At 34.4% G+C, this 25178-nt stretch overlaps 1 protein-coding gene across 6 annotated transcripts; it reads left to right on the top strand.

Annotated features, from left to right (window-relative positions):
* Nucleotides 1-102: 102 nt before the first annotated feature.
* Nucleotides 103-24964, top strand: XIAP (X-linked inhibitor of apoptosis). Of its 6 annotated transcripts, XM_026089530.1 has the most exons (9): nt 10634-10684; nt 12372-12521; nt 13892-13976; nt 14496-14798; nt 16369-16468; nt 18384-18462; nt 19125-19158; nt 20474-20674; nt 22127-24964. In XM_026089530.1, exons 3-9 carry the CDS (start codon nt 13925-13927, stop codon nt 22318-22320), a joined length of 963 nt encoding a protein of 320 aa, XP_025945315.1. In that variant the 5' UTR covers nt 10634-10684; nt 12372-12521; nt 13892-13924; the 3' UTR covers nt 22321-24964. The 6 variants fall into 6 exon arrangements, with proteins under 6 accessions (XP_025945311.1, XP_025945312.1, XP_025945314.1 ...); XM_026089524.1 differs by having other exon boundaries at nt 13892-14798; XM_026089526.1 differs by lacking the exons at nt 10634-10684; nt 12372-12521 and adding an exon at nt 103-163 and having other exon boundaries at nt 13892-14798.
* Nucleotides 24965-25178: the final 214 nt, after the last annotated feature.

Here is a 25178-nt window from a genome sequence, read left to right as displayed (position 1 = left end):
CATGTGGCTGCTGTCTCTGGCCTGTGCGTCGGCCGTGCGCCGAGGGCTCCCTGCGGCGCTCGGGGCGCCCCTGCCCGCTGGGGCTGCGCGGGGGCTCGTGGCAGCAGTGCTGCGATCCAGCCGAGGTTTTTTAAAGTTCYAGCGTTGCTTTGCAGCAGTGCAGGTACTTCCTGAAGGGCCCCGCGAAATTCACTGTTATTGTGGGACAATCGAAATAAGCACTTATAAAGTGGTGCTGTACCGAGGACTCCTGCTTTTCTAATGAAAAAGCCTGTCTTTGTGAGGTCTGTTAAACCTCCCGGGGTGTTACAGGTCTGACAAAGTCTGTTGGCCAGGGGTTATCTTTTGACATATGAGAGTGCCTGTACTTTAATAGAGCAAAGGCGAGACAACTTGTCATCTGCAGTCTTGGCAACTGAGTCACTGCCTTTATGGAGACTATGTCCTGAGAGAGTTAAAATCATGGAAAAAATGTGAAGTCAGAGGGCTGTCTGTCTAACGTTCCASAAGTGACTTTTCTCTAAATAGAACATATAATGTTGTGCTTTCTTTACRTGAGTAAGAAAAAATCATTTATGTTAATATGCAATTTTGTGGTCCTCATTGTTTCTTTTGACAAATTTGAAAACTTTCTTGTCTCCCCTTACCCACTTTTTAAAGACTCATCTCTTTCTAGGAGGCTTTTCCTGGTTTTTGTTCATAAAAATGAAATTTTGTTCAGTTTTTCTGCAATAATACTTTGTTCATTCATGATGTGTATTTGTTTTCAGTTGGAATTCAAACTTTAATTCAAGCAGTTTTCCATTGTTTGTGTCTTCTATTTCCATTGTATTTCTCTCTAACATYTTTGCTACTGTTGCCACTGGTACCCTTTCTTAATGCAGATCCCATTATTTGTCTTATTTGGAAATTGGTCCTCTTGGTGAGTGAGTAGTAGCAGACATCTTTTAAAATACTCTTTTGCATAACTGTTATGTCTTCATGCTGATATTTTTCTCTTAACGGTTAATATGTTTTCATTTCTGTAGTATTGTCTGTGTGATGCTCATATGCTTCATGATGCCATATAGACGGATGTAAGAGCTGTCTAAATTTGTAAGAGTCTAAATTTGTTCTTTAAACTGGTTTTAGATAGTTTTACAGAACTGCATTATTATCCTTTGATTACTGTAAACTCATGTTATGTTTTTAGTACTTCATATAGCTAAGTGGAAACATTTTGTTTTCCAAACAATCAGAAACTACAAGATCTTCCTACACTAGACTAATTTGGAAGGAAAAACAACCAACTGGGGGAAAAAACCCTTATATTTTTATCAAGACAAATGTCAAATACATTTTTTATTTAGTATCTTAACAAAGGAGAGTAGGATAGACTTTACTTAATTTACTCTGTGCATCATGAACTAAATTGCTACATAACATGGAAGACGAAGTTACAGACTCCAAGAAAAACAAGTTTTCAGGTGGTGGGTTTGCTTGGTTAAGTTTTTATTTGGATAGTTTTGATTTTTCCAAAGTGCTTCCTATTGCAGTCTACCTGAATGCTTTGCAGTTTTTTTGGGGCCCTTTAAAGAACACCCAAATACCTCTTTCCTAGAAAACTGTACACCTATAGCATTAGCAAAGAGGAAGGGAAAAGAAACAAGTTAATAGTTCTGTGACTCCTCTGACCTTGCCCTTTGTAACCAGCAACAAAAGTGAAAGAAGTTCTGTTGGTTTTTTTGACTGCTCCCACTGATATGAGGCAGACTTGTCATTTGTTATCAGAGCAGTTAGAAAACGTGTGTTCATATCTGACTTTTTGGAGTTGAAGTATGAATATGGACTTCATTTCAGGCATCTGCATGCCCATGATAGTTATTCAACATGTCTGTTGCTATCCTTTTCCCAGGATGGGAAAGAGACAGCTGCAGGGAGATGAAGAGTTTCAGGAAATACAGTTCATAATCTAATGCAGAATTCCCTGGGAGGGAGAAGAGAAGGCTGAATCATTGGATCTTATTCTGTCTGCTGTTGCACTCTCCTCTGTCCTCCCTCCCCTCCAGAAATAGAAGAATTTTTGAACCTCAGGGGGAAAAAAAAATCTAGTTGTGCATGAAAGTGGAAGGTATGTTAAGACTGCAGAAATGTCACAAAATTTGAATTGGATTGTCCTTCAGGACCCAAAATGCTGGAAGAGTTGTTGGTGATAACTCATAATAGCTATGCCACAGAATGTTTCTTCTTGCCTCTTCTTGCCTTTTCTATCCTTGCTTAGCTATCAAGCTGATACCAACAATAAGACCTTTAGCACCCTGTAAGTTGCTGTGCTTTTGAGTGAGTGAGGAAGGGACAGTAGCCCCTTTCATGAAGGGAGAGTCTTCATATCTAATTTTGGGAGCATTTCCTTTTTTAGAAATGGAAATTGTAATACTGTAAGCATACAACTGAAAATTGTTACAGGAGAACCTGTCTGCCTCCCATGTTAATTTGGGACTTGAAGACTATCCAAAATCTTCTTTACTAGAGAGCAGCTTCTATTTTAAACTTGCTTAATGGGATCTTGTTGTTTAAGTCAAGAAGCCATTCTCAATAGTGAGCAATGCCACTCCATTATATAAAATGTATAATGAAGCTGCATATATCTTGCAGTTTGTTGTCCTTCTTCTATATTCTGAATAGTTTCTGTTAAATAGAAGAGCAAGCTAAGTGTTGTCAACAAGTGCAATTTTCATTTATCACTTCTGGTACAATATTATAATTAGAATTAATCCCTAAGTCATCCAGATTTCCTGATAGGCTTCAAATTAAAGTATAAAAAATAATTGAAGAGATATTCTTAAGTTGAATTTACAAGATGTGTATATATACATATGCAATAAAAAAATTACACAAATATACCACATTTATTAATGGAGAAGCATTCATGATAGTGATACGAGAAAGTATTACAATGCTGCTTCTCTGTCAGGCTACCATTAAACTAATGTGAATAATGAACTAACTGGCATTGTACTCACATAGTCTGAAGTATTAGCTGTGAGGGAAGTGAGCTGCTGTATGAATGGATAATGCAGGATGTCATAGGCTCTGTGTGCTTCTGTAGCTTTATAACTTACTGTTTTCTTTAGAATCCAGAAAATTCAGTATTTTTCCTATGGCATTAATCACTTTGCTATAGCTAAAGTCCCATTTCATTATATCTCCTTGATGAAAGCTGCCTTCTTTTCTCCGTTTTTTCCTTCAGTGCAAAGCTTAAATGATTTGTAACTAAACAATAAAAGGATGGGAGCTAGAGCAAAGCTCATACTAAAGAAAGAAGATGCATCCCAATGCACTGCAGTTCTTGCTAGCTATTTTTCAGTATTGGCCATTCTACTTAATGCACTCCTGTTGAGTGATAATTTTTTGTTTCTTAACCAAAAAAGCAGTAACTCAGCTTTCAGAGGTTACATTTCTGTAGTGATACTCATTATAATCACAAAATTATACTTTTCTGTATTTCAGTTATATTTATATGTAGCTCATTTGCTTCATAGTTGATGAAAGTAGCTTGTAATTTCCACTTTTACATGGATAGGAGCTGCATAGCTTGCTTGTTTTAATTGTTTTGTTGTAGCTCAGCTGCATGGATCCTTTTCCTTAAGGAATTTTATGGTAGCTTTATAAAGAACTGCAATCTTTCTAACACATTTTGGAGACTGCTAACATTGATGAGATTAGTTTACAGTAGTGTCATTAAAAAACAAACCAGCCCCCAAAACATATGTATTGGTAGGCTTTCATGGATGGAAGTAAGTTTCAAATTGTATTAAATACTGCTTCTAAACTGTTTTCTATCAAAGGGGAGGTTCAGGAAGTGTAATCGCAGTTTCTTTGAGGAAGAATTTGAAGCTAAATCAAATTCTCATTAAGAGTACAGTAGTGAATGAGTTTAGATATTCTAAAGTAAAACATAAAAACAACTTAAAACTCAGACTCATTTGAATTATACTTCTAAAACATGTACAGTACAAAAATGAAGAATCATTTGAAAAATGTTGATATCTTTATTTTCCCTTTGTACAATAGTTCTGTTGTAGTACAAAATTTGAAATGTATTTTTGTCATGACCTCTGTAAGTTATTGGTAGGGGAGATGGAAACTGGATGGAAAAACTGATGGGCTGATTTTCCAAAGTGGGGGGAAAAAATACAGAAGTGTTAAAATTATTCATTCCATATGATTCACCTAAAACCAATACTTACATTATGTTGTTAAGCATAAACGGTAAAATTCAAGTGGATTTCTAATTAAAAATTGGCTAAATCATAGACCTCTATATGATCTACCAGAATACAGTGCCTTTCATGAAAAGTATTTCATTATATTCCCAATTATGCCACCAATAAAACATTCATCCTAGTGGAACTGTCAGACAAATTTAGACTGTCAGGATTGCTCCTCCTTTTTTGTTTTGTTTTGATCTATGGTTATTTGAAATCTTGTGCTCTTGGTGCTAGCAATTATTYTGTCTTCTGCTCTTCACTTTCCCCTTTAGTCTCTCTTTCCATCTCTTTTTAAGTAGGCCTGAGGTTTGGGTTTTGGTGGATTTTTTTTTTTTCTCTACCTTATTTTTAGGTACTGTCATCTATAGGCAGTTTATTTCTGTGCCAGCAATTGTCATATCTAAACCTGTGCTTTAGAAAGGGTTTTTCCTGCCATAATTAAAATGCCAACATCTATCCCATGTTTTACCATGTACTAGACCCTAGCAAGGTGCAATAGGGTTAAAATAGTTTTCCTCAGACCTTCACTCACTCCTCTTCCTTGGTAACTTTGGAYGACACATTCATTAAGGGCTGTAATTGGACGTGTCTGATCTTTGACTTCTGACAGCTCTGTAGAACCTCTTATGCTTCATCTAGGTCATGCTCTTTTTTTCTATAGCAGCTGATCTTTACTCTTTCCTCCTCATACATGTAGCTAAAATTCTTCTCAAGACATTTTTCTTGCAAATTGACAAATGCAAATATTTTCCTTTGCCTTTTGCAGGTAKAAATTTGTCCCACTTATTTACTCAGAGCACTGCCACAAATCTATTCTTCACTTATGTTGCTTTAYCCCATACCCAAATGATTTCTTCCTGAAGAAAAATATCCCATGAAAATTAGTCTCAAAATGGTAGGTTTCTATTGGCCTGCTTATATTTATTTCTAAGATTCATGGAGTGAGTGTAAAAAATCTTTGTGACTAATGTCRAGTATTAGGAGGATCTTAACAGTCTTCTATAACCTTGAGCAGCTGACTGACTTGTTACCACATTAAACCTTGATGGGAAGCTAAGTAGGACCTGTCTGAAAAACAGACAAAGCTGTGCTAGATTAATTTTCCCTAGAAAAGTCGTGTTGTTGATACATTTATGTAAGATTTGACACTGAATCAGAGGGGTTTGTGTAACCATATAGTCATTTTATAAAATAAAGCACTCTCTCCAAACAAAACACTTTTTAAAATAGCTATTGATACTTAAATAAGCTAAGATTTGTAAACACTGTTTAAATAAATCCTGTTTCCTATGTTAGGAAGCCTTATAAATACATTTTCAGTTAGAAACGTGTCCTCCTTGATCTAATTGCAGTTGAGCAGGCGCAAAGTGAACTTCAGTGAAGTGACATATGCATAATCAGTGTGTCAGCTGGTACAGTATGTTCTGTTTGATATTTACTTGCTGCACCACTCTCACATTTCAAAATCAAGTCAACAATAAACACTAACATTGCTCTCATAGTGAGCRTGCCAAGTAGTAGCAGCTCCCTGCTTAATGTACCCTTTGGTCAGGAACAGGAGGCGGTGCAAGTATGTGTCTGACTTGAAGGTTACTGCCATGCTTGTCGTGGGGAAAAGGAGAAGAATTAAAAATAACTCCTTATAATGCCAATCTGATTTAGGATTAAGGATGGAAATAATCGTGTCTAATAAATATACTTGAGAAAAAAAAAGCAGTTCTTTTACTTTGAAGCATCTTAGTTYTTGGTAATGTGATGATATCATGTTTTCACATAAAATCATACCTGTTATTATTTTTAAAACTCAGTTGTAAATGTTTCATTTGCAAAACCACAGTTTACATGTTTTTGCATTTTGAGTAAGTTCTTAAGCAAAAAAATTTAAAGCATTTAAAATGTTTGTCTTTATTTTTTCTGTTGAAACTAAATCAATTGACTCTGTAAATTTGTATTTTAGCTTGAAAGTGGGAAGTGTCTTGTGGAAAAAACCTTAAGATATTTAAAAGCAGGATTAAACTTGGCTCAGCTTCTGGAAGTGTTTCAGACTGAAATAGGCTTTGTTTACTCACTGCATATATAAGAAGATATCTAATGCTTCAATAATAGGAGTTTTTTTGTTTTTTATTTTCTTTACTAAGTAGTACAAGTGAAGACTAACTTTAAAATTTATGGACCTTGTATTTTTAATTAGTATGAGATTAATTAAATCTAGATGTAGAAAAGCTTAGGTAACTTCTGTACACACAAACTCTACTCCCTGAACTGGCTTGGTACTGGTATGTATTGTGAAGTCTTGTCACATGTTAGTTGGCTGCTTACTATTTTTAATTTCTGTTTCTCAGCAATAAACTGTTCCAAATTGATCTTTCTTTAGTTATTTTTCTTCTGCAGTTAATGTTTGTGTGAGTGCTATTATGGTGCAAGATAGTGTTCTTAATTATTATTCCAACAAATTTGTAAGGTGAATGTTAAAATACCTGTGTAGAAATATTATTAGTAAGCAACTGTCTGGTTTTAATCTTATACTTCGAAGGGTTGCTTTTAACAGAGGTTTGAAGTAGAAATAATTAAATCTAATGTTGTATTTAAAGCAGATGCTTACACAAGCAAATTGTTTGGCTTGATGCTTAACAGAGTATGTTAATGTTAAGCTATAAATGGTTTTTTCTCTCAGATAAAACAATACTGAGAGATGTAAAATGGCTATGTTAGAGGGGATGCCGTAATGAAAGGGCTTCAGGATGTGGATGGAGCATAGTAAAGGCTGGCTGATACCTCTGAGGGATTTGTCGTGCCTCTGTCATTGCAGTGTTGAGAGGTGTGTTAGAGGGGCTTCCAGAATGATGGTTGAATCCTTTTGCTCCAAAAGATCAAGATTATATAATGTGGTTGATATAATTTAAAATAGGTATTTCAGATTAAAGAATTGATTTGTGGTGGTTGGACCTTTTATCAGTACTAATTATTAATATTTTGCTGTGTGCTTTTCATGCTATTTTGATTGTGAGGGTCAAGACAGATTGCATATCTCTAGAGAATCTAAATGTGGCAGACAAGTATTTTAATTAGCATTGTGTTGGGGACGTGCTTTTTTTATACACCATGTTAACAGAAGGAGCACTAAAGTCTTGATAGTACTGTAGAAAAGTAATACTTTTTGAAAGAATAAAGATGTTAGTCTCAGTGTTCTGAGTGATGAATTATTGATTAAAAACACTTTATCAATTTTTTTTTTTTTTTACAACCGTATTTTCCCTCAATAGTTAAAACTGTTTCAATACAGAACGTAGAGGTATTGTCTGCTTTAGATACTGCTGCCGTTTGTGGTTAGGTGTTCTGTAATTGCTGTTGCAGCTGAGGGTAATACAGAATATTAGGTAGTTCTACTGGCTTATTTTTATCTAGCACTCACAGTTAACTAAAATTAATCACAATTAGCTGAAATGATAAAACTGAAAAAGAACATGTCAGTTAATTGTATATAATTTCCATCCTAATATTTTGGTTCAATCTTTGATCTTCATCCCTCTCTGTCTCTTTGCCCAAGTGTTTCCTTCTCAATTCCTTAGTGTCATTAAAACACTCACATATTTCCAAGAAATACCAAGAGGACCAACAAAGTAACTCAAATAAAACAAATACAAATTGATTTATAATGGTTTAAATTTCTTGGCGTTATTTCTGCTAGTAAAGTCTGTCATATATAAGCAGTACCACCTATGTGATATTTAGAGTTCTTCTGCCCATATTTTCAAGGTGAGAAGTTATTTCAGGGGAAGAGGAGAAAATGCACAACTAAACATTATATATTTATAGGCACTCTGAAAATCAACCTATTCTAAAAGAAGTGGAGTACTTGGAATGAAATTCTCTAAAAAGTAGATGTTTGCCAATTCCTTGAAATACTGTTTCTCAGGATTTTCAGCTTCTTTAATGAAAAATGTCTTGTCAGGTTTCATGAGCTTTCTGATGTCTGTGGGGGGAAAAAAGTTTCACTGAAAGAGTCCAGAAAAGTACTGTAGCTCCTAAGCTTGATGSTGCGACATAAGTATGAATTGAGGATATCCCCTGACAGAGGGCATCAAACAATCTGGACTTTATTCAAGATAGAATATTTGTTCAGATTGTTTTAGTAATAAGATATTATTTAGCTTATGGAAAATAATGACTTACTGTAAGCAAGTACATGAAGCTTGTAGTAAAATTCAAACCTGGTGCATATGAACATTTTATTTTGTCCCTTGCTGATTTCAAGCATACCATGCAGAGGACAATGCTGATCTTGAAAACATGCAGCTGATGAGAAATACTGTGATACTGAGCTCCCATAGTCTGATTTATGGATTGAGAATAGCTGAATTAGGTCTTTCCTTTACCTTCAAGGTGAGAGTGAATGGAACTTCCAAAGTTCCATTTATTGTGTAACTGTTTTAGTTTTTCAGTTTATAAAAACATAAAATGTATGGGAAGCCAGCATAAAGCTATAACAAAAAAGAACTTTTTGATTCAATACGTTTACTGCCATATCAAACTTTTTTATTTTTTTCACAGAATGGAATAATTTAAAGATGAGTTGTGATAATGCAGCACTTTAAAAAGTGGTGCTTAAAGTAGAACAAGTAGGTAGCTTATGAGAAATATAAGCATAATTAATTCTGTCTCTTAACTGTTTACTTTGTGACTTGATATATCATACTCATCATCAGAGTATGATATAGAGGTCACCAAATAATATGTAAGAACAAAGAAACAGAAACCAAGAGGGCACCTCTGTGTCTCCAGTGAATTCTTGAGATCTATCAGACTTCAATCTTAATCTGTTTTTACTCCTTTCACTAAGGACAGGGAGGGCAAAGTACAGAGACTGGCTGAGTAGATCATCTATGATTTGCATTAGTTGTTTTGTATGCCGCAGACAAAGAGAGGTATTATTCTGCACTATTCTGATTTTAAAATAAATGTAAACCAAAAAGTTAATATGTTAAAAATTTTAATCAATAGGGTGAGTTGTGTTTTGTGCAGTTTCCCAACTTGTTTCTCTATGTGTAAAACAAATAAAGATACTGCTATTCATACATTGAAAGCATATGTATTTGTTTTGTTTTTTCAACATACATGTTGAAAGGAGTTTCTGAGCTTTGAAAGATGCAAAGTAGTCTTTGTTAGTCTTCTAGTGGAAAATATTTAGGCTTGCAAGAAATAAAATTAGTGTGCAGCTAAGGCTATTTGAGTAAAATAAATTATTTTATGAATGCAGTGTAGTAGTAATGATAATCTCATAAGATCGTTTGACATCTTCACGGAAACAATGCTAGAGGAATTAAAATAAGATTTTAAAAGGAAATAAGCATGAGCTTTTAAATTTGTGTTATAAAAATTGTTTGTTTTTCCATATATAAATATATATATTGTAACAGTTTTTGTATGGCTACATATAATGACTGATTTTCCCCTTCAAAAGTCAAAACAGTCATCTAGGTCAGATTTGTAAGTCAGTCAATGTATTTTATTATAGCTATTTTTTAATTTGCTAAGCTCTTAAAAAAAAAAACTAAAACAGAAAAACACACTATAAGTCATTACATTACTCTCAAAATGACTTACACAAATAATTAAAGCTGGTACTCAGAACTGTAGTCAGGTATCCATGATTACATAAAGTAAGCACGCCGGTTCTCTAACGTCATGTTTTCTCAACCTGCTTATTGGTTTAATCATCTGTGTCGTTTTGGCAAAGGATGCAGTGATCCTGCAATGCTTACTCCTCCTCCTCCTGAACTTTAAGGAAGATCTTGCCCTTCCTGTGGTGGCTAAGTCTGGTATTGCATAAGCAAATGTAGTGATTGTAACATCTGTGTTGACCTTACAGAGAGCTTAAAATCAATATTAATGCAGGTGTTGAGAAGGAAGGAGGAGTGAGAACAAAACTCAGCGCCAAATTCAGGCATGCTGGTTTTTAGATGTCTTTAGAGTTAGGCTCTTTTAGTTTGTTTTTTTTTTTCTTTATTTCTAAGTGTCTCAAGAGTGAGCGCTTCTGTTTGAGTGAATGCAGCTGTCATAAAGGGGTTTTTTTGTGCGTGTGTGATGAGCGTTCAACTGAAATCTTTGACAAAAACCGCTGACAATATGGAGGATGTTTTTGTAGGATGATAAGTGTTAAGTGTATATAATACTGATGGCCAGTTTTTGTTTAGCTTTATGTATCTTACCAATATAAAACACATACCAGTAACGGGCATAAGTAGCAGTGGGCTGCAGTGTTTGTTTGTAGTTGTGTGTGTGTGTGTTTTTTTTTTTTTTTTTTTTTTTTTTTAATGAAGCTCCACCAATAGCAAGTTATTTAGATGTTCATTAAGTATTTTTGTCTCAGATGGAGGGACCACACTCCAGCACTTCTGCAACTGGAACTACTTACAGGGATATGAAATTTTCTGGTGAGCAATCTCAAGATCAGATGCTAGCTTTGCTTCTAGTCTTGGGCTGTCCTGCGAGCTCTCCGTACTCTTTCAAATAAATCACTGGTAGTTTGGGAGGCGGTTGAAGGAAGAGAAATGTCCTTTGACCACAGAACGTGATGATTTGGCATGTCATGTATTTGTATGGTACAGCTAAAAGAGGAATCAGCCTTCCGACTTTGTGGTTGGCTTATTGAAAAGATTATTGCTAGGCATATTTTTGGAATTTTTAAAAGAAGTGTAGTACTATTTTTCCATATTATATGCCATTTTTGTTGTGGCGTAATGGCAGGTTTTTTTCTTGTGCAGTTTAATGGCCACTGCTACCAAAACAGTGGTTTTGTAAGGTGCTAAAAATCTTAGTATGTCCTTTAGGAGAGGAACTAAAACTGTAATTTGCTTCCTGGCTGTGCTCTAAATCTGGCAGACTTTTATGGGAATAAAAGTAAGAAAAGATATAACGTATCTGTTGGTTTTAATGACATTTTTACTGGTAGTAAAGTGAAGCATATCCATAAGTATTTTTAGGATTAGGATCTAGCATTTTAAAATTATAGTTATTAAATAGTAAACTTGCGTGATGTTCTTTTTTTATTCTAAATATATTGTGGACTTCAAAGTATGTAGGACAAGAAACCACAGCTCTTGAAGTTTGAGTCTGACTTGTACCTGAAAAGGATTCTTCTATCTTGCTCTCCGTTCAGCTCTGCACCTGGGCAGCATTTGCTGAAACAGTGGCAGAATTGGTTGCATGACCTTATTTCCTTCAGCAAAAGGTGCTGTAAAGGAAAAACAACTGAATTTAGGTGTCTAAATTTTTCATTCCAGTTGACAGGTCCTGTTGGACCTCTCCAGAGTAAGTAGGATCCTCCCCTGTTGAAGATTAAACTCTTCAGCAGTGCATACCAGGGAACAGTTCTGATTTGCAATGCTTCCTGTATCTCATTAAATTTATTTCTCTTTCTGAGAAATGTAGGTTTTTTTCTGTCAGTAAAGCATATTGCTGATTAAAGTAATAGGAACGTGATTTTCTGTGTATCTCTTGAGGGGAGTGTCTTGCTGCAGTAGGCATATTAACAGTATCTTTTTCCTTTCTTGGGCACTAATTTTTATGACAGTTAACTTTAAGGACTCTGTCACCTTGCCCAAATGGATATCACCTTGCCCAAAATATCTGAGCTCGGATATTCCTGGCAAGAACAGAAGAAGGCAATACAGATGACCTGGCTGTTAAATACATCTTGTTCCTGCCACAAGAAACTAAGTTAGTGTGTTCCCTTTCATTCTGGATATATCTATAGTCCTGTGTTTTGGTTCATTCAGTGGAAAATTAATATCCACTTCTTCTAGCTATATCATAATATCACAAGATTAGGTATGTTCTTATTACAAATTCTGTTGTTAGTCAAGAATCTTGGAAAATTCCTGTTTTTCTTCATGTTCTTTCCAGACTGCAGTTTTTAATAAAAGGTTTTATGTAATATTAGGGCAATCTTATGATTTACACTATTGTGTTTTTGTTTTTGTTTTTGTTTTTTGAGTGCTTTGTATTAGCAATAATGCTTCTAATTGTGTCATATACTATATGGAACAGTTATATATCAGAAATGAGTGCAGTTTCTTTCTGTTGAATGAAACATCTTTGCAAATAATAAATCTTTTCTAGATGTGTTTTCCAAGCACTGCTGAAGAACTGATTTAGATAGACCGTTAGTGTTCTTGAGACTATTTCCTGAATTTTCCAGCTTTCCATGCTATTACTTCCATAGCACTACTGCCACTGCAAAATTTGTACCTGATGATCTACCTCATAAAGGTGAGGAATGGAAATAGAGATATTTCAGGATTCATATAGAAAACTGAGAAAGACACTTGGTTAAATAAATGAATAAATACATTTTGTTCTTTCTTATATGCATTTCTTTTTGCTAAATGATGAATTATTATTGTTTCATACTAATGGAGTTTATTTGGACAGTCTCCTGATAATTTAATTTACCACTTAATAAAGGAGTAAGCTTGCGATGTCTATCAGCAGTAGCCTGCATTTTGCATGAGACCTAAGAAAATAAATACTAGTATCACTACACTTGTCAGAACAAGAGATGAACTTTTACTGTGCTCTGACTTCATCCATCTTGGGATGAAAGTCATGACTGTGTCAGTTTGTGGTTCTTGCACGTGACCAGTGGGAATCAAGTTGCTTTCTCTCGTCCTTATGAACGAAGGGGCTCGTTTCAGTGTTTTGCAGCCTTCTGGCACAGGAGGGCAGGGCTAGCAGTGTTCATGCTGGCAAAGTGTGGGCAGAAACAGGAATGTGGGACAGGTGGTAGGGCTAATGACCTTCCTGTGGGAAGGAGAAAGAGAAGAAAAGCTGAGGTGATGGCAGAGACTTGGGAACTGGTACTTTTGAGGGAGTGGGCAGCAAGGGAAGGGGTATGCTGGGCATCAACACTAGTGCTGGTTGGTCCAAGACACTGATCTTAAAAGTAGAGCCCGGTACCTTTGTAAAGTGCCCCAATGAATCATCTCTTAGTTCATTTAATCAGATATTTTGCTAAAAGGAAAACTGAGGTGTGTGTCTTTACAACATAAACACAAATCCAAAGGCTTTTTTCTTTTTGATGATGATGATGTTGCCAGTTAATGCACTGATCTGCAAATGGACATGGTGGTCATGGCCTTAGTAAAGGAAAAAATAAAGAATCCAAATTGGGCTGTAAAATCTTGCAAATGTGGTCTGGCTTAGATCAGTATATTAAATTCAGTAACCTCATACTTTAGGTTTGAAAGCCTTTTTGTAGAGCTTTGCTCAGCCCTTTTGTTAAATAATTTCTTAATTCCATTCTTGTAATGTTTGTTTGTTAAGAAATAGAACATTATTTTTAAAGCTATAAACATATAAACCTGTATATTTTCCAGGTAAATTTTTATTGATCAGATTTGGTAATGTGTTTCTGGGAAACTTCATGATTCTCCTGTCTGTCTGTCTGTCTKTCTTTTTTTTTTAATGTTCTGTTGTTTATTCTGTGGGGCAGGGGAGGAGGGTGAGATGGTAGGGAAAAGGAGAAGACATCTTTTTAATATGTAACGGATGACTAGTTTAGTTTAGCCAGTTTCCAGAATTGCATAGGTGTATAACAGATTCTTTTGTATATGAAATTTAAAAGTATATGCTTTGTTTAGGGAATCTGAAAGGAGAGCCCTGCTTATGAAGAGATGACGTGTAACGGCCCAGAAAACTCTGAAGCTTGTGCCACTTCAGACACAGGTTGTGACCAGGAATGGGCACAGGAACACTACCGACTAGGAACTTTTGTTAAATTTCCATTTGATTGTCCAGTTTCGGCATCAGCGCTAGCACGAGCTGGCTTTGTGTATACTGGAGAAGGTGATAAAGTGAAGTGCTTCAGTTGTCATACAATTATTGAAGGATGGGAGCATGGAGATTCTGCATTTGAAAGACACAAAAACCTTTCCCCAAATTGCAAATTTATTACTGAATCTGCTTTTTTGGAAAATAATATTCATCCTATTGTCCCGAACCACCAGGATAGAACTGAAAATTGTTCCAGCAGTTCAGCCAACTCCTGTGCTTTAGATGACTCATCCAAAGTCGAAGCTGATTACCTTTTGAGAACTAGGCAGGTTGTGGATATGTCAGATACTTTGTATCCTAAAAACCCTGCAATGTGCAGTGAGGAAGCTAGATTGAAGTCTTTTCATAACTGGCCCCTCTATGGCCTGTTAACACCAAAGGAATTAGCTAATGCTGGACTTTATTATACAGGTGTTAGTGATCAAGTGGAATGTTTTTGTTGTGGTGGAAAACTGAAAAACTGGGAACCTAGTGATAGAGCTTGGTCAGAACACAAGAGGCATTTTCCCAGATGCTTTTTTGTCCTGGGCCGGGATGTTGGAAATGTTCCAAATGAAGCTGTTTGTGCTGAGCTTGAGAGAAGTGATCTAAACGATGTGCAGTATCCAAGGAATCCATCTATGGCAGAATATGAAAGACGGATACAAACCTTTTTAACTTGGAGATACCCCGTTAACAAGGAGCAACTTGCCAAAGCTGGGTTCTATAGCATAGGTAAGCCAGATCTGAAAACTGGTAATATCTTTTACAAGAAAAACTTTGTATAATATGATTTCAGTAAGAATTTCTAATTCTAATGTCAAATGACTTGCCAAAACTCAGTGCTTAGTTAAGAGTTGAAATTCATTGTATTTACTTGTTTTGTAAGCTACTTTTTTACCTGAAGTTATTATTTTCATAATTTTTACTCTTATAAAATGACATCATATCAAATATTTTAATAGCAAAATATGAAGTTAGCCACAAATTATTTTTTAGCATTAAAACTTTAAAGTGTGTTTTCCTTGCCTGTTACAAAACTGTCTTAAGATATTTTTCACAATGACAATTATTCAACTTAACATTAGAAAAATTAAAATGCTGTCCCGCAGATATTGTGCTCAGGTCTAAGAAGTAGAAGATGGACTTGTGGTTTATATACAGGCCTGCGAACAAGGCAGTCCAGGTTGTGTGCCATTTTAATTGGTTATTATGCGTTTGTATTATCATAGCTTCCCGACACTTAAAACAAGATCAAATACTGTTTTTATCTACTGTAAAAACTTGAGGAAGAAAATGACTCTAGAGTGGGAGAGCTTTTAATCTTAGAAATATAGTGAATGACTTGGAATAAGACTCTAATATCTTTGTACATTGGTTTCCCTACCTGGAGAAGGTGAATAGTTCTGTATTAGGTTTAATTGCATGCTGCAGATAAAGCTCTTTGAAATTCTTGACCAAAAGATGCTGTACAAGTGCAAAGTGTTACTATTATTAGGCCACAAAGAAAAGGGGATTATCAGGGATAATTTCTTGCACTCATCTTAATTGGCCTTTTTCTTAGCAGCTTTCAGAACTCTCTAATCTGAGTCCATTTGTTTTACTTGTTGCCCTGAATAAAACTGTTGATATATTCTTGTATCAGTGATATATGGTCAATATTTGTAGCCTCCTCTCATTTCAATAAACACAATATCTAAGCAGTTTCTGTTGCAGTCTTTGATTGCAGTATGCACTGTGCCAAAACTGAGAGAATTCAGTTTCTTCGAGCATCCTCTCAGTCAGTTACTGCCATGTGGAGTCCATTAATCTCAACAGTGAATGGAGGACCAGAAAGGCATATAAACATCCCTTTGAATTCTGTTTCTATTAATAATTTCCASTCTTGCTTAACTGTGATTTAAATAGAAAACAGAAGACTGGTCATGAGGGCAGATAATGTTGTATCAATTACTTTCAAATAAATTCTTTGTGGTAGAATACTTAATGGCTTGCATACCAATGGAATGTGCTATCTGATAATAGAATATTTTTAGCATTCTATTTTTATCTATATAATTACTTGCTAAAATAAAATTCAGAAACATTTTGTGTGACTCTTATTTTGTATTTTTTAAGCACAAGGATTTTCTGAACATTTGTTTCAGATCATATTTATAATGTCCTCATTTAAAACAGTTCCTTTTAGTAGTAATTGCTAATTATTAAAATAAATGCTTTTTTCTTAGTAATGTAGAGTTTTAGTTGAAGAATTGTTGTTATGCATACTAGAAGCATGTGACTTTATCCTCGGGTGTTTCCTCAGGTAATGGTGATCATGTTGTGTGCTTCCACTGTGGTGGAGGACTGCAAGAGTGGAAGGAAAATGAAGACCCCTGGGATCAACATGCCAAATGGTTTCCTGGGTAATGTATTTTTGCTGTATTTTCTTGTTACATGTCTGAGTCTCATTTACAGTACATCTTAATGACAGAATAAACAAATAAAGACTTCAGAATGATTATGGCTTAACATTGTTTAGCTTTACGAAGAGAACTTGCTTTTTTTTGCTTTTTTTTTTTTTTTTTAGTTACTCTCATCCCTTCTCCACTCTCTTCTCATCCTTCATTTTTGTCACGTAGGCACCAAAAGCATAACAGTTGTCTTCAGTGGTTACATTTCTCCTTCTCAGTAAGAAGAAAAGGTTTTAGGGAATTTTTTGCATGAGGTCCTTATTTTTGTTATTCCATCTGTTCCACCTTGCTGTAGTCCTGCTGTTACATGTATAAGCATTAATATATCCTTCAGTGATACATTGGCAGCCTCAGAAGAGGGCATTAATTGAATATCATCTTTGACAGGTAGGTGGGAGTTCTTCTAATCTGTGTGGGAAAGAAATAAATCTCAAGTGGTTGAGGGGACAACTGACTCATTAGGGGTGATCAAATTCTGAAAGGTTGCTATGAAAATGTACCTTCTAAARTTCTTTACCTTTATGCCAGTGTTGTATTTATAGCCAATCAGGATTGTATTTATAGCTTGTTTGTAGGAATTATTAAAGAGAAGAGAAGATTTTGTGTCTGGACCTACTGCCATCTCATCTAGCAGAACAGTGAATTTTTGTGAATACAGGTTTGACTTTGTCTCATTATCCAAGCAAGCTATGCTAATCGTTATTCTAATAGCTTGGCAAAGTTTTTGTTTTATGTCAAGATACAAAATGACTAAACTTCTGCCTTGGTTCAAGCAAACCTGAAGAAGCCAGTAGTGGTATTGAATTCAAAATGTGCTGCTTAATAATTTTAAAGGACTGAGGATTCTAGAGCTAGAAATAATTTTTAGAAAGGTTGCTTGTTTTGTACTAAATCAATCTTGAGAAAAGAAGGAATAGTATATGACTCATTGCTTCTTACAGGTGGATAAAAGCTGTCCAAGTGCAAAGTCTTAGTTACGTGTATAAAAAGATGAGAAATCTCTCTCTCTTATGTGATAGTTGCCAAACTTTTCTTCTGTGGTGAAAGATTCTCCGGAAGCTGGAAGTTAATATTTATGCATTATCTGATCCTTGTTTTTTTGATAGTGGTGCAGGCAGCTTTTAATTATTAGTTTCTCCCAATTGAATGATAAGCTATTCCAAGTTTTTGGCTTGGTGTTGCGAATAGTTAAAAGATAAATTTTCTTGCTATGTTTCACTCCTCCTCATTTTTTTTAGTTATGCCAGATCTGATCACTTCCTTTCATATCATTAACTGTCTTACAAGAAGTTTATTTCTTTACACATCAGCTTCAGTAGCAGTGTTTCAGAGTCCTATAGGATGCTATGTATGTCCCTGAACTGCTGAAGATAAAATAACTGCTGAGCTAGTGAGCTACTATCGAAAAGTCATGGCGTTCTCTTCATCTTCTTGTAGGGAAGAACCATACCCAGTGGTTGGAAAATAGCAAAAGAAAACAGATAAGGCCCCTGCTTACCATTGACTGCCTTTCATTGATTACAAAGGCTAAAAGAACCAACATTTTAAAGTAATGTTAGTCTTTCATTGGAGTCTTTACTTTTATAAAGCTGTGGCGACAGATGTCATGGACAACAACTATTTAGCTTTCTGTTTCACTAAAAATGTGAAAGAGATGCTTATTGCTGAAGTGATTAATTGTTTTTCATTCAAGGTGTTTATAGAAATGTTTAATCAACATGAATAATGTCATTTAAACATTTAGAGAAGATTTCAAAGCAAGCATTCTTGATGATGTAGGAATTGTATAGAACCTTTTCAAATCATGTAATCAATTTTTATTTGCCTCTTATGCAGTTTTCGTATAACTAAATATTTTGGTTTATAGGTGCAGGTTCCTGAGAGAAGAAAAGGGACAAGAGTTTATAAATAATGTTCACTTAAGAGATGGATGTGGCGATTCCACGGTAAGTGCCTTGCTTATCAACCAAATACTGTTTTGTGAAAATAGAAAAAAATCTTAATTACATATAACTGTAGTATGAAGTCACTCTTCTTATCACCTGAATATCATACATCATACTGTTTCTTTCATTGACAGGAAGCAGAAGACACTGAAATGTATTTCAGTTCTGTTATACAGAGGTGTTAGATCTCGTAGTCGTCCCTAGCTGGATTATGGATAAGAGATAGGGTACCTGTGTATGTTGTATATTGGTACTGAAGAAATGGTGCTTTTTGTAGCCTGGGAACCAAAGGTTTACAATGGATAATTTTTTTATTTGAGTGTAATAGATAATTTTTATTTTCTGTTGATAGTGAGAACATTGTTAAAATTGTATACAGTCACTAAAAAATAAATCTGTTGTTATTTTAGAGTTCTTCCATAGGCAAAGAATCATATACATATTACTTATAACCAAGATGGGTTAAAAGAGAATTTAAATAAAACAATATGAAAAACAGCTAACAAAACACTGATCCCTTTTGAATCTGTTCTTAATAATGGCATACAGTGTTACTCAATAAAGTAACAGCTCAAATAACTATTTTTTGTCTTTGGAACTGTGTAGCTTTCCTTCTGTGCTCTCCAGAATTGTAATTTTGTCTGTTTATATTTGTTTTTTAGATAGAAGCTGCTGAATTGACAATACTTCCTAAAGGTATCCATTAAAAAAAAATCTATTTTGGACTATCCATATTTGCATGGATAGTAAAGGAAATAGTTAATTTCAAAGACAACCATTTTTAAATAAAGAGCGGCAGGTAAATTGCTGAATGGTACTCTTCCATTGCTTTGTTGCTTCTCAACAACTGCAATTTTATTTCTCTTAGGGGAAACCTAGTGTTACGTGGTTAGATAAATACTATAAAGTAAAGCCTGTAAACCATAAAAGAAATACCTATAGTATGCATACTGACCTTTATAGCTAGTAAGCATCGAGTATTGAGTTAGTAGTGCTGTGGGATGAATATTAAAGAACATTGACATGAAATAATCGTTGTTGCTTTTCATGAGGGAGGAAGAGTTAGTCTGTTAAATAGCAGTAAGCTGAGAAAGCTCAAATAGCTTGTTTTGTGTTCCAGTACTACAGGTTCCTGCAACATTTCTCACAAATATGAAACAATAATACAACAAGACATGTAAAGGGAAAGCAGGAAGACAACTGAGTAGCTTCTTCATAGGGAATGGTAGCTGTTGCTAATAAAGGTGGTTACACAAAACCTATTTTAGAAATTTCTCAAAACAGTGCTTACGTATGAGAGAATTAGGTTAAAAAATTTAGCTCTGTGAACAATTTCATGAAGTAAAGAAGAAATCAGTTACTTATATGCAATCAGAAGAATGGGAAATAAGACATATGGCTGACAAACCTATTGAAAAAATTCCATTGAAAAGAGGGAGGAGGAAGCCCAACTGAAAAACAGTTTCCCAAAGTAGTCCTGTGTATTACTGTGGAGAGGCTTGCTTCCAAAATCATTGAATGACTGCTTATTGTGCTGTGTTTTCGTTTTATAATTTCAGTTTATTGGTTTATCTCACCATATGCATGAAAGTATCCTATCCCCCTGCCCCAAACTTAGGTATCTATTGTGCCTTGGGATTTTGGATAAATCTCAATTAACATTAATTAACATCACGAATTTCATAACTGAAATAAGGCAACTTTTTTTTAAGAAGTTTTGTTAAAAATGTTGAAGTTGATGTTGAATACCTAATCTAGGAGGACTTTTCTATTATAAATAGATGAAGGGAGCCTGGAAAAGCTAGTATTGAAGGAATCTTGAATCTGCAGTTTTCTGCATTTTTACAATGTAGTTTTTACAACTAGCAAAACTCTCAAATTGGAAATGTAGTTTCCCTGGCTAAATACTGTAGAGGTGTCTTAGAAGACTATAGTGAATACTGTTAGATACTCAAGTTGATTCTTGGTTTTTTTTTTGTTGTTTTTTTTTTCCCTTTCTTCTTTGTTTTAGACGATCTCTTACAAAATCGTTTGGTACAAAATGCCGTACGCATGGGTTTCAGCTTGTTGGAGATTAGGAACATTATGGAAAAGAAAGTGCAAGTGTCTGGAGAAAATTATACATCTGTTGAGGATCTAGTAGCAGACTTAATAAGTGCTCAGAAAGAAAATAAAACGGATGAAAAATCAAATGAAAGCCCACTAGAGAAAGGTGAACTTCTTAAATTACAAAAACCTATATGCATACTTTCATAACAGCTCTGTAGTCTATAAAATATATCCTGTAGTTATTTTTCTACCTTCTGATTCAAGGCTTAATATGAAGTTACAATATTGTAACATAAAATTCAACTGAGTGTTTTTTGATATAAAAAGTGCTGAAAAAAGTGTTTAAAAATATTTGAGCTTAGCATTTACAAGTATTCCGTCTACTACAAAATAACAGAATAGTACTAATTCTACAAAATTGATAATGTTGAAGTAATAGTCTATCATGCTTCTTAGAAAGGTTATACATATTAAAAAGTCATAATTTTTGTGGCAATCACATTTTGTTTAAAAAAAAATATAGATGTGGAACTCTGGTGGCAAAGTAAAATAAACTTAATAGCGTGCTGTCAAATATTCGGTATACACAACCCGAAAATATGTAATACCCCTGCTAAGATTTTTCAAGTATAAAACTTTGTATTAGTTGCAATAGCAGGTTGAAGCATTTTCATTCTTGGCCAATAAGAAATAATGTACTTCTAGGTGGTGTTTCTTCTCAACTTTTTGTATTCCAGCCATGCTAGGATCCCCAAGTCATGCTCAGAAACGCATTGTGGTACAGGCTGTGCAAACAAAGATTTCTGATTCAGAAGAATTGTAGTTTAAGACACACATATGGGTGAATTCACAGGGAGGGAACAGACCATCTGTTTGACATGATAGACAGAGATCTTACCAGCCTACTCTTTTTAAGATGATTTTTAATGGACATTATGGGAAAAAAGAATTTTCGAAGAAAAGTGTTATTTTTGTGGCTGATTGTGGGGAGATTTTCCCAAGTGGGAGGGGAAGCCTTTTGAGGTTTGTGTTTTCAAATACACCATACTGGAATAGTGTAGAGCTAATGTATAATGCAAAATTGGTTCTTTCCGTATTACAATTTTTTAAGCTCTTGAAGTATGACATTTAAAAAAAGGCATGGAAGGAAATCACATGGAAGGTAATTAAGTGAGGAAACTCTCTGGAAAGGTGAAATACAAATTATTTAACCAGTAGCAATGAGCTTTTTTTTCACCTTCTGCACAAGTGAGAAAGCTGGCAGTGGGAAGTCTCTGAAAAGAATGGTTTCTGATTGAGATATGCATATCCTAGATTCCATAGATATTTTAAACTCGTGTGTGTGTGTGTGTGTATATATATATATATATATATATACACACACACATATATATATCTTGTATTGGTCTGGGAGATGTAATGAGATGCAAAATGGTGAACAGGGAATTCTAAGTTGCAGCTATTTCCTATTTCTTGTATTTTTCTCTTTCTTTTTAAAGGGGTGACTTTTAAATCTTAGGAAGAAAACCTAGTGCTTGTGTGGGGAGGAAAAAAAGTGAGATTAGATGCTATGATAAAGTATGTTAACTCCTTTCTGTGTTTTTATTTTCCTTAGATCTTAGCACTGAGGAGAAGCTGAGACGTTTACAGGAAGAAAAGCTTTGTAAAATCTGCATGGCTAAAGACATATCGGTAGTCCTTATTCCCTGTGGTCACCTAGTTGCTTGTAAGGAATGTGCTGAAGCAGTTGATAAATGCCCGCTGTGTTGTACAAATATTATAAAAAGACAGAAAATTTTTATGTATTAGTCAAATATACAGTACTGAAAATGCAAATGTCTCCTGCTCTATTGCTTTAAATATGTGTAATGCAATAGCAGACGGTTGGGTGTTCAGCAGTCTAGCACACGCATTTATGGAGCATCTCACTTTAGAGATAATGTAAACAATAAAGCTTTAATCAGCATCCTGAAATCTATGAGTTGACAGTCAGAAGCTGCTAGATTTGTTTTGTTTACAGTACCCATATTCAACTGCCTCCTTATTGCTGCTTAGTTTGTTGTGTTTTTACTTCAATTGCAGTTGTAACCTAAAATAACTGTTACTGTATTCTCAGATCTTCTGTTTGTATGAGTGTTCACACTTGTGTTAATGTAGTACAAATGCAGGAGTTAAAAAATATTCTTTCATAAAATGGCATGGGAAAACTGAGTGTTCTGATTAAGTAGTAGCTATGCTGCACTGCTTGCTTCACTAACAAGTTTCAGAAAGTGTACTGAGTGAAAAGTAGATTTCTTTTCTCCTGCTATCTACTTATAGGCTATGTTTCTGTTAATTCATTTGCTGAGCTCTCATTTACCAAAAATAGAATAGGTTAACTTTTTCTTTTTTGTGGAGGCAAGGATAAAAACATTTTAATGAGAGGAAGTAAATTGCTTTAAAATAGTATTTTTGTTGTTGTTCTGAATATTTAATGTCTGAATTTATTTTCTAGAGTTAAAATTCTTTCTGATTCATTAAGATGCTAGTTAAAATACCCTATTTGATGGAAATAGGTCTTATCCCCTACTAGTCCGGTGTTATTGGTTAGTATTTTTCTATTAATTTTATTCTTGTCTCTTGCACATCTTAAGAGTTATATTTCTAGAACATCAGTAAGAACTTTTGCTATACTGACTCCTGTTGTTTTTCCAGCTAAGGTTGCCAGAGTGTGATATTTCCTAGATCCTTAATCAGGTGCCTGTATCACCACTGAAACTTGTCTATCTTCATGTCATTTGTATTTATGCTTGTAAACTTCTATAACCCATCTCCAAATCATTAACAACCAGGCTAAACAAACATACGCAACACACAGAAAGAAATAGCTCTAATCCTGATTTTCTTTTCTTTCTTTCTGGATTGACAAGTTAGCAACACCTTCATAATTAATAGACCCCTTTTAAACTACTCAACCTTTTTAAAAAAAAAAAAAAAATTGCCTCTGTATAGCTGTGCCTAACAAAAGAAAGAAGTTTTAATTGATGGACGTCATCATGTTAATCAGAACACTCATTCTTAAGTTCATTTTATGTGCTGCCTGTAAACGTTAAAAATGCAGTTAATTCCAGGATGTAATCATATGGCATTACTTAAATTTTTCTGCTGTCAAGCTCTACATACATTTTAACATTTTTAAAGTTACTTTCTTAATTGAGTTTTTGTATGCAAAGATTGATATTAGAAGGCAAATATATATCTTCTGTAAGTTCATTTCATGGACCTGATTTGGCAAAGTCCAAGTAATGCAAAGCTATATTTATGTGATTGTTCCTTCACTTGTGTACAGAATCAGGCACTATGTAAGACTTGTATATGCTACTTGTAGAAATTCACCTACTTATTTACGTGTATATAGTATCTGAGGTGTTAGCTTCACAAAAATATTATGTATGATTGAAAACGTTACCTTACTTCTTTACCTTTGGTTGTGACATAATTCAGAGAATATGCGTAAACCAGCTGCTGAAAATTTCATCTTATATGTTTGTTAGTGTTACTTTGCAAGTTTTTGTTTTGATATATAATTCCTGTCTCCCCATTTAATATGCCTGTTTAACCTATGTAAGTTGGCTTCAGTGAGCTATTTTTAACCTTTGTTTTTTCACAGAAATCCACGTATATATGGAATGAATGTTAATTTAACTCCTTAGAGGAGAACTCAGCAGAAGTGAAGGAGATTTTATGTACCTTTTGCCCTTGATTATGAAAGGAGCTGTCTCATTTTTAAATTCTCCATAAACACTAAACAGCGTTTATTGTTTGGGTTTTTTTTCCTCATATTTGTAATGTTTGGCTCTTTCCTAATTCTTTTTTCTGCTAGCAGCTTGTGGTGCTTCTGTGTTTTTTGGGTTTTTTTGTTGTTGTTTTTTTTAATAAGAGAAGATTAAACTCTCATCTCCATTAAAATCCTTTCTTTTGTCTTTAGTGCACAGTTTGTTTTAGAAAACTTTCATTTTGTTCTAGTCAGTCTATCCTGTCAGTTTGCATTATTTAAATTAAAAAGTTAAGAACTATTCTAGCTATTGTCACCTTAAAAGACTTGAAATATTTTATACTAGACTAATCCTGCATCCTCTAATTTAAAAGTTATCATATCTTTGTATTTAAATACAGCTGGTTTATGATCACTCTACTCAATTATGTGACTTCTTTATTTGGTGGAGGTACTACTAATACATGTTCTGTGTATATAAAATTTTTATCTTGGATACACACTGAAAAATATATGTAATGATACTTTATACAGAATATAGTTTTTCACATGATAAAACTTTGAAATGCAATATACAGAAATTTAATATCTATTTTTTTAATATTTGCTGTGATTTTATGAGCATTCACAGAACTGACATGTTGCTCTTGTGCAAAGTTGCAAATATTTATAATAAAGTGCAATCCATTTGTTCCTCAAGTAACACATCTGATTCTCACATGCAAAAATAAATAAATAGTATGTTGGTTTTTGGTTTTGTAATTCAACTGTTACTAATTTTAAATGAATGTTAGTAAGGACAATAAATATATTTTAAATTGAGAAGAAATAAAATCTATGGTCTGTATGAATTAAAATTCTGCTTATGTTAGTTTTGCTAGCTTTTGTAATACGTTAGGTAGAATTTGGTTCT

This window comes from Apteryx rowi, unplaced genomic scaffold (genome assembly GCF_003343035.1).
Source record: "Apteryx rowi isolate R43461 unplaced genomic scaffold, aptRow1 scaffold_82, whole genome shotgun sequence".
Taxonomy (NCBI): domain Eukaryota; kingdom Metazoa; phylum Chordata; class Aves; order Apterygiformes; family Apterygidae; genus Apteryx; species Apteryx rowi.
Note: the sequence above shows the minus strand (reverse complement) of the source record. Positions and strands in the feature narration are given on the sequence as shown.

What these genes read in the sequence shown, in the direction of transcription:
- XIAP (XM_026089526.1), top strand. Translation starts at nt 13,925, where the DNA reads ATGACGTGTAACGGCCCAGAAAACTCTGAAGCTTGTGCCACTTCAGAC. An exon ending in ATGGATGTGGCGATTCCACG is followed by an intron (nt 18,463 to 19,124) that starts GTAAGTGCCTTG and finishes TTTGTTTTTTAG; the next exon opens with ATAGAAGCTGCTGAATTGAC. An exon ending in ATTGACAATACTTCCTAAAG is followed by an intron (nt 19,159 to 20,473) that starts GTATCCATTAAA and finishes TCTTTGTTTTAG; the next exon opens with ACGATCTCTTACAAAATCGT.